Source organism: Neodiprion lecontei, chromosome 3 (assembly GCF_021901455.1).
Source record: "Neodiprion lecontei isolate iyNeoLeco1 chromosome 3, iyNeoLeco1.1, whole genome shotgun sequence".
NCBI lineage: Eukaryota > Metazoa > Arthropoda > Insecta > Hymenoptera > Diprionidae > Neodiprion > Neodiprion lecontei.
Window position 1 is genome coordinate 25,917,935 of NC_060262.1, and position 19,692 is coordinate 25,937,626.

Here is a 19,692-nt window from a genome sequence, read left to right on the forward strand (position 1 = left end):
TCTTACGTACGGTCTGCTCTGTGTTTAAATTTTCGCGCCATTTTCATGCCATAATGCAAACAGCAATGAATGAATCAGTAGAGATCTTGGTGCCGGTGAACTTGATGTTATTCTGATACAGAAGAGTCACTTTATTCACGTATGATATTAAACCTGGACAAAGCGAATTTTCGATACTAACAATAACGATAAGTCCGTTCCGCGGAGGTGAAATTGGTGTACCATCATCGTCGAGGAGGGGAAAAAAAGTATTTTTGGAACGCCTTGTGACAAGTATCTCGCTTTGCATAATAATCGCGTGTTGTATCGACACTGGCCTCTATTTTGCCGTGCGAGCTTCTTATTTCGATAAGAACGACGACAGTCCTTATTATACTTGAACAAAACACTTCCTTCGCTCCACGCATACATGTGCGATAAGTATAACGTGTTGAATTCACGTATGAGTATCATCATAAACGTCCACTAGGCGTTATATTCCATCAAGCTGCTGGCCAAGCAATTATTATCAAGAATAAATAACGATTTATTAAAACAGCGACATTTTGCCAGTTCTCATCCGCAGAAGGCACGGATACCTACGGTATAATATTTTGCAAACTATTTGCGATTTTCGCATCAAAGGTTACTGAACAGACGCCAATCAGGTTTTTTTTTTACTTTTCAATTCATTCGTAATATATTAATAAATAATGGTAATGCGGTGGTGATGGGAAGATGGTTTAAAAAGTAAATTCAATCCTTCGATCTACGATAATTTTCGTTATTTGGGACATGTATTTTGTCCCTCGCGATTTAGGGTGTGGAACTGTTACTTTTTTTTGTATTCCGACTTGTATCGATGCATATAATTATAAGGTTGTAAATAAATAAATAAATGCTCACCGGTATCGTTATCCCGTCCTTGAGTTCCATCACCACCGTCATCGGCAGCTGTTGATGGTGCTGCAAATGGAACGAACAGGTTAATATATCATAATACCAACGTATACACAACACGTGCAATTATTTATTGAAAATGATTGAGTAAACAAAAAAAAAAGGGGGGAGAAAAAAAATCAGATTGTATATTTGTATTGAATTTATACCACGATACGTTCGCAGAAATGAATATTTACGAGTTTGAGTTTTATATTGACAATGTACTTCCGAGATGTTCATTAGTATTGAATAAACTCCCTCCGCGTAATTCATAAATATTCAGATATTTGTTTTGCTCTCTGAGTATTACATTATATACGGCTGCACGGTAAGCTTGGTAATAAACGCGAGGTTTTTGATTATGATTAACTTTATACTGTCCATCTCTGTACTATAAAGTGTGCAAATTGTTGGTATCTTTAGCGGTACAAAAATCGACTCTTGCTGATTTTCGTCCATATAGATTGATGACATCACGAGAAAAAAAATTTTTGGTGACGTCACTTTCTGAATATCCGACATCCGACATCCAAAATTTCGTTTCAAACTTTAATGCTATGTATGATATGATGTATGATATGATGCACGATATGATGTATGGTTTCGGATGTCGAAAAAGTAACCCCTGAATTATTTCCAGATTATTTTTGCCACTGATTAAAAAGTTGTCTTATTCTCGTGCCAATTTACATCCCAACATCCGTCAGTCGTGTGTAAAAAATCATTAATGCGAAAACTCCTCGCGATGACGTGAAATGGACGGATATATTTTTTGCCGAGTTTTTGGCGACTTGGTATATTTTTTTGCAAAAATAGTCTCAAATCGCGATTTTCATGGTGTTGGCTACCTTCGATTTTCGTGAAATTTTTACCATAAATTCCTTGTGAAAATACAAAACTTTTTAGACTGCCGAATACGGAGACATTTTCCGTTTAGAAGTTTTAACAAAATGAATGTCGTACCTAAGCTAAATTTCTGCGGAAATGAGTTAAGCCTTAAAAATGAAATTATAAAAATCAAATTAAATATTCATTTATTTGGTAAAGAAAAGGCCGGGAGGTATACGTATAATAAATTACACCAATATGATGTTCAATCTATCACCTAACGAATATCTCTGATGCGTACGGTAAAACAATTTTTCTGCATTTTTATCAAGTACAATTGTTTATAGCCATGTGTAAAATAATATGATTATAGGCGCGATGGTTTTCAAATTGCTGTATTAAATTCATAGCAATATGCTGCTCTGCAGGGTTTATCCGGAGATTGCGCTACACTTATTCAATCAAACGGGGAAAGTACGTAATGCACGTGCGTATCATACGCGTATCGTACGTAAATAATCTCACATTTATTGTCCTGCAAAATCCCTGTTATACATAGCTAGGTACCTACGTAATTTTTAACACCTTGTATAAAAGTATAAGCGATAAGATATCCTATCGAGGGAAATAAATTACTACTTGAATCCTCCTTGCGACGCTAGTTGACAACGCGGCTTAATTTTATGTCTCCCTCCTGCCGCCTTGCGATACCGAAAACGTGAGGCTTGCGAAAATTTTCGCTAACCAACAATTTGCTCCAAATGGTCAGTGATCGATCAAGATTATTGCTTTTCGCGATGTATAACCTGATCCTTCGATTCGTGCGAGAATCCAGTTACGGAGAGAAGGAATCTGGTTCGAATATCGCGTATAACAGTATATTCGAAAAACCTGTACTTTCACGCATGATTATTTTTCAAGTTTTTTTTTTTCTTTTGCTAATCATTTTGAACTTTGACGCGTGTACGATAATCTAAAATTAATTCAGTTAGTCTTGACTGAACGGTGAGCGTGAGAAAATACACGACGTAAATAGTTAGATACGTGTTGAGTTTCAATAAACTAATTCACAGACGTTGTCAATCTTACATTTTGTTATTCATTCGAGAATCAGCGGATAAATTCGTTCTAATCATGTCTCGGAGATCGCATCGTGATTGTCGAATCATTGGTATTTTTCAGTTCTGCCTGAATGAGAAACAACAATGTAAAGCAACACGTGCGTAACAATGCAATATTTTTGAATACGCATTGCCGTCATCGGAATATAATTTAATCGATGTACGTAAAACTTTCCCAAGCAACGTATCTTATCGCTCTCGGGCGCACATTTGTCATTTCAGTTCAAATGCGACATACCTATCTAGATTAAAATGCTTACGATCGAGCATTGAAGAGAGTTAATTAAAGGATCTCAGAAGCATTGGTCAAGTCTATCTGTACCTAATTTAATACGCATATTACGTGAAGTTGAAATTCTGAAACAAGGTGAAGTAATCGAGTAAGATAATCATCCCTAGGTGATTCTTGTACAGAAATTCACTTCCCATTCTCTGTCACGTTTAAGTAAATTCTGCACAAACCTAGAATGAAGCATGTGCTTATCATTGTTTAAGTAGGTATAAGTTATAGCAAGCGTTGAATATAATAGCTCGTGTTGTGAATTTATTGATAATGTTATGCCGTTGTAATATATTGCTTGCAGTATGTTTAAAGTCAGGTTCATTTATCACTGGTCAACGTTGAATAATGTTTAATCACTATGTAGATTAATGCGCAGAGTAATTATGTACCGGCAAATAACAAAGCTTCGCATATTTTCACCTCAATAAGTAAATGTTCAATCGCGTGATTTCTAAACAAAATGTAATTTAAGTGCTGATATATATTGTGATCGGTATATTCAAGTGTTTTGTCAATAATCTATCCGAAATGATGCCGGACTGGTTCGATCGCATTCAAAGAGACACCTGCAGGGTATCCGTCATATGAATAGTCGGTTAAAGTAAAGAACAAAAAAAAGAACGCACGTGCTGACAATAATAAGGGGCATTAAAAAATGCTGATAAAACGATCATTGTCAAGTGCCTGTACTTGGTATTTCCGAGTCGTCGATATAATATCTAGTCTACAAGATAACCTGCAGTCTGACTAAAATAGTTTCCATAATTGCAAAATTTTGTTGCAAATATGACGAGTACTTAATAATCCGCATAATTCTCACCCGAGACTTTCTCCATATCAACAGAGGGCAATAAATTATCGTTGGATGATCGGTAATCGCGGCGATCGAAAGTAATCCAGGGATTTCGATAAGCAGACTATTATAATTCATGTACGCCAGTGTGTATTTCTCTAATCGACAATCTATAATGGGCCATATAATATACATCTCGCGATATCATCGGATGAGAAAAGAAAAATTGCACACCTATTAGCAGTTACAATTACGTTCATTCACTTTTATATTATTTATTTTTTTCCAAAAGAAGGGCCTGAACTCACCGACTTTCTCATGCTGTGCAGGTAGCATCGTGAAGAACCCCGAGGTAAATGCGACTCAAATACAGACCGTTTCAGGAAGAAACAGCGTAGAAATAAACCGCGTACGAGGAAAGATAATTCCAAATTGGCGTGTTATATATTCCTTCTGACGTAAGATAAACACCTCTCGCATTAGATCAGAGGGAGGGGAAAAAAAAAAAAAAAACAACTATCAAACGCGAGTATTTCTACATTATTTGACGCACTGTCCGTAGGGTGGATTCAGATCGTCGAGATGCATTTGACGTTTTATGCACTTACACCCCCGCACTGAACGCAGCAGCATGTACACCCCGCACTTCAGAAGCCGATGGAATTTAAAAACGATCGATCCTGCTCAGCGCGGCTGTAAATTCGCGAGAGGATCGAATCGAATCGGCCCGAAGAAAGATCGTCACCGCACTGCCGCCCAGCCTGAGAACGTACTTCCCTTATAAAGACTTAACGTCCGAGATACAAGCGATAAGATAATTATCGACGAGTAGTATGCTTCCTCGCGACGATCTTAAATGATAAAGGATTATTTATTTATCTTTTTTTTTTTAAACGCTTCTCGACGCTCTTGGATTATACATCACCATCCACGAACAAAGACGGCGTCAACGATTTTTCACCGCCGTTAAGTCAGCTGTTTTAGATCCTCCGGAGTTTCACTCGCCGTGGTTCAATTTCGCAATAAAACAGCTCGTATTAATATTAGCGTAAATGAACGGACGGATGTATTGTAAACTGCTGTGTTCAAGCGCCTTTCGATTACTACTGGCTCGTTCGAAAACATTCCAAGCAATAATATGTCAAAGCTAAGAATGATAAGAGTACCCTCGTTTCCAAAAGTTTGTAACGGAGTTTCTCATTCGCTTATTGCGCTGACTGTATTCGTGTACGCAACTCAAGAGGCCAGATACTAGCTAATTGCATTATTCATTCAGATCTTCGTCGCGGGCAGTAATAATCGTGCTCAAAATTGTGGACGGAATGTCTTATTCCGAGGATCGGATTCTTTATTGGACGGTACTCGTCCTGGGTAGACAACATTCTCCACATTCTTTCTTCCTCAACGTTTTGGTTAAATGGTCAATTCATGCGCTCGTGCAATTTGTGACAATGCCCAAATGGTATGTGACATATGGTGAGACAAATAGCGTACAAATTATTCTTTTTTGCGAATAAATGACCGTCATTCAAATTCCATTATGTATGTCAGTAAACCAATTGGGCGTTCGCATTTTCACATTTGAATATGAATAGATGTTTTTTTCTTTCTTGAAAAGTATAGAAGTCTTCGAATAATCGGAATCACGCTGATATTTGTGATAGAAAATTTGTTAGATCAGTTTCCGTGTGATTTACGATAGCCTCGGATAACGTAAATCATATAAATCAACACGAACCACTGAGCGTTAAATTTTTGCTACATTCGTATCACTTTATATTACTTGATGAAAAAAGATAAGGAGGCAAAAATATGCATCAACAAGGTAAACTGTATATCACCGTGCCAATTATAAATATTTACACGATAAGCCAGCAAATCGTTGTGTTATACAGTGATTAAATTGCGTATAGTGGAACAGACTACAATTCTGATTGGCACGAGCACGTGACACAATAAAATGTGTATCTAGAGTGCAGTGTAAGGTAATACATAGTCCTGTTACTTTTGACACTGGTGTCGTTTGTGTGCATTGGTGTCTCTTCGTCGTGTAAAATTCACAACATCTAACTAGGTATCGTATATTTTTGCGATTCACTAACAATCACTGGAAGTTTGAATTATTCATTCTCATGCCATCGCGTCTCTAAACAGAGAATTATGATTATTACCGTTGAAAATAGCATATACAGTAACCCGAGTTGAAAATTTCGTGACGAGACTATCGGCGATTCGTGACCGGTGGCTATAGACTGACAAGATAAAGTGTAACCATGAGAGGAGAGAAAAGGTGAGGGCTACGACTGGCCCATCAGATTACGAGGAGTTCTGCAGTCATAAGTTGGTCCCATGGTCGTCTGCTAATTAAGTTCAATTTACGTAACAGAGTGCAGACTTGACTGTTTCTTAAATTTGCGGCATAAAACCGCTTCTCTTAATCTCTGTTGCATATACGCCCTTTTTGTACGCCAGTGAAATCATTAAATGCCGAAAAACGATGGGATCCGCCATTTTTGCTTATTTCGTAGCATAAGAATAACGTAGTATATGCTTATAATAATAGGTCCGGATATGGGATGACTTAAGAGACACGCGATATATCGTAATACTGTACGCGTTTGCCAAATATGTTTGAGTATGCGAAAAATACCGTATGTCGCGCGATCGTTTGAACGTGTTCAAAATCGAAATCGCCCATACCAGTTAATACCAGATCTTATATGCGGCACGTGATCCGTTTATTGCATCAGCAATAATCCGCACGAGATGCTCAAAGCTGGCTAATGCGCTCGCTTGTCTTTCGAATCTTTCGATCTTTCTCAATTCGGCGATAATCACTTTCTGCTTGAACGCTGAATCGCAGGTGTTTGTCACTGTGCATTCGAATCGTTTTGATCACCCTCGTCGCACACAAAAAGTGTAAGAAAGTCGTGAAGTTCGAGTGATTTTATTACAGGCACTTATATCGCGTTAGCCGGATTTAAAGCAGCATACGATGTTATTTCGGCCAGTCACCGCTAGTTGTTTCATGCGATAACGACTCGGCAACCATTATTATATTATGTCGGCAAACCGACCTTTGTTTTGTTTGCTCTTTCGGCCTGCTGTATTCTGTGAAAAAACAGCCCAATGTTCTAAGTTGTGCGTCTTTGCGATGAGATTTCGTGTGACAAGCTATGAACCAGGGTGTAAATGAAAATTGTGACGCACATCGGTATGAAATCATCCAAGCAATTCTTGACACACGTGTATGAAAACTTTCGTAGCAAAAGTTACGCCGATAACCGCGATAATATGCTTCCAAGAAATTCTTTCCAATCACGTAATTTTTACTCAGGAAATGAGAAAGTAAGTTTTTACTACCGGTTCAAGTTTCCCAAAAGTATACGTTCTGTTAATTGATATCCGAGCAGCTAATACGATGCTATAAATTCACAGACGTCGCTTTCAGGCTTAATCTTCCGTTACAAGTAAGATGGAAAATTTTCCACGGATTAAGTTTCCCAAGGCGAACAAGATAAGAAGCGCAGCTGCATCGCCGTCAAATATCCGAAGAATCACTGGTCAGACCGGTATTCGGTAAGAAAACGACTTGTCTCGTATCTTTCCGAATCATTGATGCCGGATGAATATTGTACATTGATATATTCTGGCTAAAATTGTTCGCCGAATGGAGATTTTTAAACTTCAAGGAAGTGGGAGGAACGAATACTCGTGACCCAGGTGACGTAACGATAAGCTTGGAATTCGCGTGCCTCGTGATCGCAATAGACTCGACGACGAAGATTTCCGTATAATCTTGAGACACTCATCGGCATTACCGAAATAAAAAGTTTGTTAGTAGGTACGTACTGTTGGAGCAAATAAAAAAACCTGCAACGCCCTGAATTTATCAACGGTTCGATTTTTAATCAGCCAGCAGATCGTTGATTCATTAACGGTACCGCCATTCGCGAAAAAGTGTACAAGCTTTAATTACATGTTTACTCTTTCGCCGATGAAGATCGAGTCTATTATATGGTCGTGGCGTCATAATTATTTGAATTTTTATATACATTGACTCAGAGTGTAAGGTGGGTATAAAGTATGGGTATACGTTTTTGGCTCGGATTCTCACCGCGTCATTGTATGCTAATTGTAAGTAATCAAAATGTGTACATGTTGTTTCGTTGGATAAAAATTTTCATTCGTTGATATACTCCGACTGAACGAAATTACAGTTGCGGTAGAAATATAATTCGCAAAGAAATGTGTGAGAAAGATACAATCGTCACATGTGAATAACGGTGCAGCAAACTTGTTATTTTCCAGAATTTGAAATGCATATAATTAAGGTAATCGTTTGTAATAATTAGCACCCTATGCCTTGTATGAGAGGGACAAAAGAACGAGAGATATTTTTTTCGCCAAACGAGGTCTAACCGTCTTCGAATTCAAATAATTACCAGCTGTGCATACCACATTATAAGCGGGGAACGTTCTTCGATTATGCGCGTGTACCATAATAAAATATCTGACGATATCTTTCATTGCTTGTACTTCCGATCGTAAGTGTTGGGTTATTATTTACACGTTATGACGACGCGCGACGCCTCAATCGTGAATACCTTCAACATGTGTCATTAAAGTCCTATGATTTATTTGTTTCGTATTGAAGAATGAGTAAAAACTACCGTAATTTTCGTCACGTGTACTTTGTATTATATATTTAATTTTTTTTTAATAAAGTGATACCGTGTCTGTGATTTTCGGAATATTGCGGTATCTTGTAATAAATTTTATTCGAGCTCAAACTTCTGGAGTAAATGTAGCCGCTTGAAGATATCAAGATGTCATTGGCCCCTTTCAGTCGCTTATTTCTTGGGAATCAAGGTGTAGGTCATGTTTAATCTTTTGCGGTAGACGTTAAAAATTTATAGTCTCAGGGCTAATTGTAATTTTATCTCAAACTTACGACTGCAATGTATACACGTTTCAAAGAAAAACAAAAAATAGAACACTCGCAATTTTAATTTAACCGTAAATATAATCATGTATATACATACAATAACGACGAATTCAAAGGTATCTTCCATACAAAGAATTTCGCCACGCGGCTTCCTTCGCATTATACTTTCGCAAGTTTAAGCTTTCTCTCTATCAACGACGTTGTCTACTTGCACAGCCATGAGTATTGTTAGCCTCTCAGCCCTCGTTTGCATTATCCTATCCGCGAGTGCACTTGACGCAGCAGGAAACGCTTTGACAATTAACGTTGAAGTACAGTCAGACAAGTCATATCCATATACGTAGGTGTTAATGCATGTCGACGAAACAGGAAATTGAAAACCGAAAGTCGATGTAGCTGCGAAGAATTTGTTCCTGTGAGTTACGGAGTCTCGCATCGGTATACTTTTCAAATAATTTCAATTTTATCGTGCCATTCACCTAGATTAGGTATCTGTTTATTTACCGATCATTGTTATATCTTCGCGGATAATGATCATCCTTGTACTAATTGTAAAAGGCGCGTAGTGCAGGTAAATCCCATGACGATCACACTTGTCACGTTTATTAACCATCGGAGAAACAGGGGAACAAGTGGACTGATCCGCGAGTTCAATTTAACCTTATTACGAATATTTTCTTTACAAGTACAACTTGTCGATAATTGATTGAAAAAAGTAGTGCGTAATCAAACTTCGTTAATAAATTGTCCGCCACTTTCATGACTTGTACGTAATTGATTTTGAATTAACCATAGATTGTTTTTTCAATAATTCATGAAATCACAGGTTTAATCTTATAAATCGTAAGAAAAAAAGGAAAAAAATTATTGAGTAATCCATCGACCAATTGATATCTAAACGTTTTATTGATAACACATTAAGTCGCTTCGAGAATGAGCAAAGTTTACATGTAATATATTCACGCCCGCATGTTTTTCTCATGCTCGTTTCACTTTGTTCCTCCTGCAGCTGTTATCAATTGTACGATGCTTATTTACCACTTAAAGACAAATATTTTTGAACGCGTTAAGCTTTCGAAATAATATTATTTCGTTCTGGTTTTATTTGGAAATTTGAACAGCCTGTTTCCGCCGCAATCGTACAACCGCCATGCTTGCTCTGGCCAAAGTGCTTTGATTTCCAGGCTGTCAGATGAAAAGCGTATTACAGTGACGACGTATAGCGTATGCGAGCCTATCTTCGACGGATGAAACGCGAACTTGAAGCGCAGACTGACGACAATTATTTTTTTCTTCTTCTTCATTTTACCAACAAACTCTGTCCTCGTGAATTACGTATCTAACAATAAATTCCGACACTTGACGCATTGTGTTGCAACGTGATTCCTACCACTCGTATAACACGGACAATTGATGTTCTCATTTAGCCGAGGTCATGCTCACTCAGAAGACGAAAAAATGCGCAAGTAGGCGGAGAAGAGACCATCGTCAGACGGAAGATTCGGCGTTAAGGGGTCATGTCGGGTCATGGATCTAAAGAACGGACAAATATTGGGACAAATCCTTTCCTCCGGTTGATTATTTTTTCAAACAATTGAGACTGCGAGTCATATGATTTGTCTGTTTTTTTTCTTTTCAATACTACACATGAGTAAAAAAAATATTTGGCACAATACTGCCAAGTATCAATGAGAGATTATGTTATTAAGTATCAGCGTCTTGATTACGTGTATCATGTCAGCAACGTGACCGATTAATGATCGCTTTGAGACTAACGGTACAGAGCTCACGTTGATTTTTCTGTATTTCTCTCGAGACGTTTCAGATTTTTGAGCAGTGTCGACAAATATAATTAAAAACCGGTTGAATAACATGTTTAGACGGCTAGATTCACGTGCGAATAATAAGTCGGGACAAACGACCGTTGTCACTTGTACACAAATTGGTGTGGGATTTTTAAATTTAATAATTAACAACGTCGAGAGCGTTTTAAAATGGAACGTACGACTGACTCTCGGAATATCGCACCGCAGATGTATGTTGGTTGGCCTATAAAACTTAAGTTTAGACAGGTTATCTTGTCTAGTTTTTCCTTGAAATTCCAACTCCAGATTAAACACATTTTTTCTTTCCATTATTTTTCTCACAATCAAACGCCTCTGGGGTTATCATCGTAGGTAAGCGAGATATCCGAATATCTAATATCTTGTAGTTCTAATCAGGCTTCACCCCAGAATTCCAACTCTCTTTTTGTCTCACCTATTTGCCTCTTCTTATCTCGACATTATTTCCACTAGTGTAGGACCATAAAAAATGACACGATCATACCAAACGATAGGAGCTGATCAGCAGTAAATAACAATCTGCACGTAATACGATGACCTATAAATAAAGCCCGATTGATAATAAGAAATACTCTAAAAAATATGCACATATATTTTCGACCAGATACGTAAGACTGCGCGAAAAGTTGGAAAAAAAAAAAAAAAATCAACTCATACTCAAGGCGCAAACGTGTCAGTAAGGTCTTGGAAATCAACACTGGAATTTCGTGTATAATATTTATCAAGCTATTCGGTCTACGAAAATCGTTATCAATTTTCCATCAACCGCTATATATGTGATAAAAAGTAAGGTGTTAGGTAGACGCCGAGATTTTCGTGAGATAATTTCACAGCTTATTTACGCTGTACGAAAACCCTGGGCGTCGTTTAGATCGGAGATACTACAGTCACGTATCTACGTGTTTATGTAAAAGAATCTGTTTCAGAATCTGTGACCTTACAGAAAAAGCTTCAACCTATTGAAGCGATAAAAATATTAGGATCCTGCCGGGATTTGTCCAACTAAAAAAGCGAAAATGACCCGATTTTTAGCCGTTCCAAATTATTTGGTGCATATTTCGGTTTTCAACCATAAATCGTCTCGGGTTCAAGGACAGTACCGAACATGGAGTTCAACGAATTTATGAAGTTATCTGGATCCAGTGTCGCGTGGGCGAAGACGTCTATTTGCTCGATAGACGACGACGTTGGCATCATTCCCAGCATCATTATTGGGACCCCGCAAGTTCGCGACCTTTGCTCATTTCCACGAAACTGTGCAACGCTTAACACCAAGATGCGCGATTCTCGTGCCAAATGCGCTACAACTTTACACATTTATTTATCTTTCCGATGCCAACATTTTTTTCGTGTTCATGTCATTATGTCACAAGCGGAAGAGAGAATACTCTTCATGATCTGCAAGCTCTGGTAAGTACGCAAAATTTTTCAATCGAAGCAGCAAAACGATTTTTCGATACTTGGGAGGTTTTTGTCCCATGGTGGACGTTTTACTCACGCATATAATCGATGATCAATATTATCAATATTTTTTTTTTCACCCGGCAATGTAATGCCCGATGCCGTGTTCGAATCGAGCTTATCAATTCGAACCTTGAACACACGACCAATATTCCGTTATTGCAGATGAAATCTGTAAAGTATTTCGCCGCTGCAAGAGATAAATCGCGGTATTGCCGAGATTAAACGTTTTTTAATGAGACAGATAACACCAAATGATTCTCGCGAATATCATTGGAACCGAAACAAAACGAGTTCCGATACAGATTTGGGGTAGAGATTAAGCTCACTGCCAGAAACGGGCGTCTCTCTAAAATCGAGATCTTGAATTAGTGTTCGTTACACTTTCATAGAGTAATGCGACCTACATTATATCTTGATACGTCGTAATTTTCACGCGACGAGGAACTTTGCACGCTATATATTTATAATCGGGTCTGCGATCACCTAACGTCAGCGAATTGTTGTAAAAACATCTCAAGTGGTAGAATTTTTGCGAAAACTGTGTCAGTTTTTTGAAAAATATCGTTTCCTTTCCTCGTTTCACTGTTCGTCTGTTATTTTATCATCTCAGACGTTGAGTTTTTCAGAGTTAAATATGCAGTTAATACGTAATATGAGGCCATATTTGCATCATCATTTGTCGAGTGAATTCGTACGATATTTGTCTTAGAGCCCAATGGCGATTTATTATCAGCCGAAAATGAATCGTGGTAATGCAAATTCCCGATGAGCGAATGGAGGAGATTTGGTCACCCTGACGGAGACGAATCTGATAAGAACTACGCTATCACCTGGTCAGGATCAAACTTGCATACGTGAAAATGAGGTATCCTGGTATATTCTTACACCGAATGGCGATGTAAGATTTGTGAGATGAGTTTATTTGCCGTGTGAACTTCCGCTTTCGAAGTACATAATCATTTTCTGTTAAATAATAAATAATCCAAATATTCAGTTGCGTTTGAACGGACTAAAAACAAACTTTATATTCAACCTTCACGGCGATTGTCGTGATAACGTTTCCATTGTGAATCAATGTTTTTGCATCAGCACAAGAATGCTTATCCTCAAATCCTCCACAGTTCTCAGCCTCAATGACCTTAATTCTCGTCGTATTAGTACAGCTTCGATTTTTAATTAAATTTAATTAACGCCTGAGGCACGAAGTCTTATCTAATTACCAAAACGTTGAATCTTTATACCGCAGCATATTTGTTTTGTCGAGCAAGATTTCAAGCGCCGACTGATGCCTTCGGGAAAAAATAAAAATTCCAACAGATCTATTTCTAGATATTTTCATAAAGAGCTCTTGTTCTACCTGCGGCGCCAAAAACTTACCATCGTTGCGGCCGAAAAGAAGACTGTGTGCCGGTTTATGCGAGACACGCGGCTGTGTAACGCGTATAGTTTTAAGTAGTTTTTAGGAAGCGTGTATTTTTTGGCAAGCTTGCGTGAGAAGCTTATAGCTAATGAGTATGCAGAGCAGTCGTTGTTCCATAATTCCAAAATCAATCTTCGCCATCCGTACCGTCGGTTATTTATCGAGGATACGTTATTCGAAAAGAAAAATTCCTCCTGAATTCCATTTTATCTCATTCAATAACATTGGTCATATTTTATCAGTCTGCAGCGCAGATTTAGTTTTTGAAAACACGATTCCTCGAGATGCGTGATTTGGCATTTACAAAAGCAAACGATTATATCGCGCTAAAATTATAGCAATTTTTTCACCCGCTGCAAGATTTCTACAACATGTTGAGAAGTAGGTGTAATGCTGGATAAATAATTTTCTTCTGTTCTTACTGTATTATATATTTAGTGCAGTTCTGAATTGTACGCCTACTGGGTCTAAAAAGTCGTTATTTGTTCATTGCACATTGTGAAAATGGCTGTGAGCCAAAATTTTCAGATTTACGGTGGCAGACAAAGTCTCATAAATAACAAAACAAAACAGTGCATTTTAGAATATATTTTATACCTAGCTATACACAAATTTTTTTCCATTTTTATTTCTAACTACGTATGAACAGAGCACGGGCTTGTAACAAAGTTTAATTACTGGAATTTTCCATTTCTAAGAATCCCCGGTATACAGAAATTCATCTCTCCATTCCCACGCAATTTTACGAATAATGACTACACGCACAAAATAGAGATAGAAATAAAATAACTCAGGAATGATTATAGGTTATAAGATTGGAAAAAAATGCCAGGAACTGGATAATATTTTGTAAATCATGACGAAAATAGAATCGTTATAGTTGACCCACGATTTAAAGTAAAACGCGTAAAGAAATAGAGAAGCTAAATCTGTGAAATTACCGATCACCATCTCATATTGCAATCCCTGAATTTTCAAATCGTTTAAATCATCTCAAATTACTGAAAATCACGAGAATCCAATTAAGTAATTAGAATCATTATGCATCCCCACTAATCGTAAGCTCTAGAATTCTACCGTTTTCAACGTCCTGGTTCTTCAAGTTTACGAATCGTCGCTGGTTTTATCGATTATTTGCATGCTCTCTAAATTTGTATCAGTGAAAATTCACTGATTCCCAGTTATAAGTATACGACTGGAAAAAAACAGTGCATACGCACCGACGATGCAGAGACTTTTCACTGATATCTCACTGATTTCCAGTGTATATGTACTGATTTTCTTCAGTGGTATACTTATATAACCGATTCACATTTAGAGAATGGGCTCGATATCGTAAAATATGAGAGTCGCTGCTATCGCCGATCCTAAAAGTTCAGCGGATGCAGTTTCGAAACTTATACTAATGAAAACTGGCTAATATTCGACCATAAAAAAAAGAAACAGACCGTTTACACAGTATCACAAATTTGCTGACCACCGACGCTGATCAGCCCAAAAATAGCAAACGCAGTTGGCAGTTTTTCACGACCAAACTTAATGGCAAAAGTCTCAAGCTCACGCGATGAAACGACACAAAGATGTCACGAATGTGACGCAGTGAAAATTGGAGGAACGTGGAGTTTTTTTTTTTTCCGTCGACGTCACCGACGCCCTTTCTTCGTCCGTCGCTGCGACTGCGCATCTTTTAATGTTGACAGAGACGACGTCAAGTCTCTCGGAGGACTTCGAAAATAGCCAATGGCTGTTGGCAACTTACTTGCCTGTACGGATATCGTGCAACGTTCGCTGCCGTCCAAGATTCTTGGCTATTAACTCGCCGCGGACACAAGGTCCGTTTTATAAACAACTCGCGGTGTGCTTTTTCTTTCGCTCGGTTTCGATATCGTCGAATTTTCTCGATCTCGAGACTCGCTCCAACAAATACAAATTTTATTCACCACCCACCTATTGAGAACAGTGTTCTCACAGTTTTACGCAAAACTGCAAGTTTCCGTCTACATTCGTGCAAAATCAAGATTATCAGCCTTATCGTAACATCTCGTTTCGATCGCCGCCGACTACTTGGTCCTGATTAACATGGTCGAAGCTTGAAATAGTGTTAGAAAATATTTACGAAGAGTCAAATACGGGGTCACTGAACTAGAACAAGAAAAAAAAAACAACATTTCATCGAGTTCCTCACGATTGACATAACGATCAACTACGTAATTATTTTTCCTGTCACACGTGAAATTTTCTTAAAAAACAAAATTCTTATTGGCTCGTAGATTTGACGACTCCCGAAAGCTGTGTTTGCCTATTTTTACCAGCGTTTATGCTTAGCCGATTATTTTCAACAGAAATAGCGAGGACTTTCGTCTTTACTGCGCAGTGTTAAATTTTTTATCTCTATGATGGAAAAATCCAGTCTGCATGACGAGAGTTTGGATATAACAGTTATTTCAATTACGAAACAATAAAACAAAAACAGCAACAATGAAAGAAGAATCGCATTGCAGATAATAACCACGGGAATTGATTAGAATAATTCAACAGTCATGCGAACGATGCAGGTTAATTCAAGAGAACGAGAAGAAAGGGAAGTGTCCAGGATTACCTTAATAACAAATCGCCAATGTACGTATCAATGCCGATGTTCGATAGTATTGCGTCATTATTGTTTTTACGGCCGGATCTATAATATCTCACGCGTGTACCATCGATTATAATAAAATCTTCAGATAATGCTGATCGTTAAATACTGTTCGCGCTTAAATAATTCCGTACGGTCATTATCATTTGTATGACGTCGGTAGGATGGTATTAAACGTGACTTTTTTAATGGAATTATGTATTATATAAAAATTCGATGTATCTAAATTACTCGCATAGACAGGTCTTGCGTGATAAATAAATGATAAAAAAAAAAAAAAAAAAAACGGGAATGAAGTTTATTATATCTATGTTTTTTCATTCATTCTATTAATTCAAATTGAACTGAAAACAAGAATAGGAAAAAAATAAGCATTGCGGTCGGAATGAGGTCCCCGGAAACGCGCTCGTTTTACGGAATAACAATAGGAAACACGATCGGGAGTGCTAATTTGCCGCGAAGGACGATAAGCCTACTGGCACGAAAGACCCACAATTCGTTTGACTGCAGAAACGATCTGATTATGATGCCCTCGATGCACATTTTGTTTCAACGATTTTTATTGGTATAGAATGAATGGAGGTAAAAAATGTAAAAATATCAGTAAATAAAAGGGTCACAATATCTGTTTCATAAAAGTTTGAAATGTCTAAATGTAACTTGAAGGAAACCAAAATTAGAAACATCAGAATAAACGAGAACATAATAAGCCAAATATAAAATCGTTAGAATTATAAACTTTTGATTTTCTGTAGCCTACCTTTCTATACTTTGACTTCTTTATGTTTCAACTTTCTACCTTTAAGAATCATTCATTAAACAGATTTTTACATTTTCGAAACTTCTGTTTTCTAAGCATTCTGCTCTGTAAATTTAAATCAGTGAAAATTCACTGATTCCAAGTTATAAGCATGCACACTGACGATTTAGTGACTTTTCACTGACATTTCATTCATTTTCAATGCATACACACTGATTGTTTCCAGTGGTATACGCATAACTGATTCATATTTAGAGATTAATTTCTAATCTTTCTACGTTCATAACCCCATCCAAGAGACGAAGTGACCATGTTTTTAGTACTACCGATAACCCCGCGGCATGACGCGACCGAATTTCGCACATGATCCCTGATTATCATTCCTGAGCTCGTATTGAAATTGACCGCTGTCAAAATTGGCGATCAACCAGGTTATTGTACGGGACGTATATCGTGTTTGAAGAGAGTGTGTTCGACTTGACAGGCGACTTTACGGATGGCGGATTAAGTAAGCTGACAGCTCAAGCGCCTATTCGCGAGTGATAGCATATCGCGATATCGCGATGTAGCAGGCACTTCACTTTCGGTAGATTCTCATCTCAAGATACAGTCACTACGAAGTGAAAAGTTCGATGGTCCGGAATATTGGAAAGATTTTAGTATTTCCTTCCATCACAGTGACTCGCGAAGCTGCAAAAAACAAATGCAGTCTGTCCGAGTCTGGGATAAGGAAGCCGTGATTTTTATAAGTAAATGTAATCAGTGAGAGCGTGACACGATTATCACTAAATTGAAAGCTAGTCTCGCGATTTGTCCACTGGAAGCTCGTATCGAAGACCTTCTATAAATCAATAAATCTCAATTGGCACGTATGTATAAACGGCGGTATTATTTCATCCCACAAAACTAACGCGACAGTCGTGCGATAATATTCACTGTCAACAAAAACTTATCTCTCTGCTCGACAATACACGTGACGAGTGAGAATGAAGCTTTACAATACAAGTTGGACCAACTAAGTACCGAGCAGTAAGCTATAAAAGCTGTAAACATTGAACGGCAAACAATTTACTGTACACCTCGTGATTAACTTATATGCATGTATAATACCTGACACCTTTTATTTTCGCAAAATATTTTCACACCCGTGTACAATGGCAAATCTTTACAAGTATAAGACAAGTGCTATTGCATTTTAGACTTATATATAGCATCCAATAAAATGTTATTATCTTAGAAAAAATTACCGAGGCATTCCCCGCATGTAAAAAATTTGCGTATAGGTACATATATACAGTAAAACGATAAGAATTTACGGTGATGGAGTCTATTTTTTACCATCCGTTTAACGTTCGCACTTTTAACTGATGACACGTGACGTAGATTTTTGCGAAGTATAATAGAAACACGTGAGTAGATGTATCGTCTTCGATTGACCAAAACCCGATCACGAAACTTGACCCACAATCAGGGACACGGACTACGACTTTTACTCCGAGTCCGCTAATATAAGCGGATGAAAAACACAAAGAAAAGAGAACATGGCGACAACGCGATGTATGTCGACGATGTAGACGGATGTACATTCTGCGCTACTCGTAGGTATTATGCAGGTGGCGAACGGGCGAGAAAGTCTTTCACCGTGAGTCTCGCGTCTAGACATAATTGTGCGTGCAGGTGAGATTATCGTGTAGTTTTCAAAGGTGTTCACCGTGATGACGTATAGATTATACGCGTCATTCTACGCAGTCTGAAATCACTTTCATTTGCGTGGGGTCCGATCGCCAATGACGTTCTTGCAATCGATGTAAAAGAATAACTGTTCACCTTGCTTTTTGGATAGGAAGAAGCGAAGGCGGTTGCGGGACTCGGTCTTTGAAAGAAAAAAAAATCGATTAATCCTTGCGGGAACGATCGCAGAAGCGTGAATATATAATGCTTGTGGTGAATAATTCCGATAAGGAGACAATTATTGGCAACAAATTGGCAACAAATTGGTTCCATATAAGTATCTGATACAAGAAGGATGCCTAATAAATATTTCCGAGATGAAACCTGTAACACTTTCAAATTCTCAGCAAAAAATTAAATCAGTTCAATGTACAAAAAAATTACTATACTATTTTGCTTTTCGACCAGTGAGAACTGAACAAACAAATGTCCTGGACAATATTTTGTGGAAAAAATTAGAAAAGAAAAAATAAATCTCCAGACTACCAGGTATATTGCTTTTGGCGAAAGGTCGTAGAATTTTATTAAATTCGCATGCCGTGCGAAAAGCAACTGACTGGAAAATCGATAGCATGTATAGGTAAGTATTATCATGAAGGTGACTTGGGATGGATTAAGTATAGAAGCACCGGATAGCTTAAGCCACTTAATCTCAAGCAGTCGTGTATTGTCCACAGTGCACAGAAAGCAAAATATTATGGATATTACGTCTCCTATCGTGAATATACGGACGGCACTTTTTTCAAGTTAAATATAGAGCAATTATGCCAAGATTTAGAAATCCGATAACAAGAGTTACACAACTAAAGAGTTGCATTATGGTTAGATAGATCCACCACGATTGATGTAGATTTGACTCCAACAAAGTGTTATCCATATATCCACCACAAAAGATGCGAAAACTACGCACTTACATTTTTTTCCGTATGACATTCCAGGTTCAA

General features: G+C 37.8%; 1 protein-coding gene across 8 annotated transcripts in view; it reads right to left on the minus strand.

The window, feature by feature from the left end:
* LOC107223933 overlaps positions 1-19,692 on the minus strand; it is a 134,374-nt gene that overhangs the window by 51,808 nt on the left and 62,874 nt on the right. For 6 of the 8 annotated variants that reach the window (XM_015663801.2, XM_015663800.2, XM_046734596.1 and 3 more), the window contains exon 2: positions 886-945. In XM_015663801.2, coding sequence (XP_015519287.1) covers positions 886-945 — 60 coding nt within the window. Of the gene's footprint in view, positions 1-885; positions 946-4,254; positions 4,435-19,692 lie in introns of those variants that run through there. The other 2 variants (XM_046734598.1, XM_015663804.2) reach the window with 1 other exon arrangement.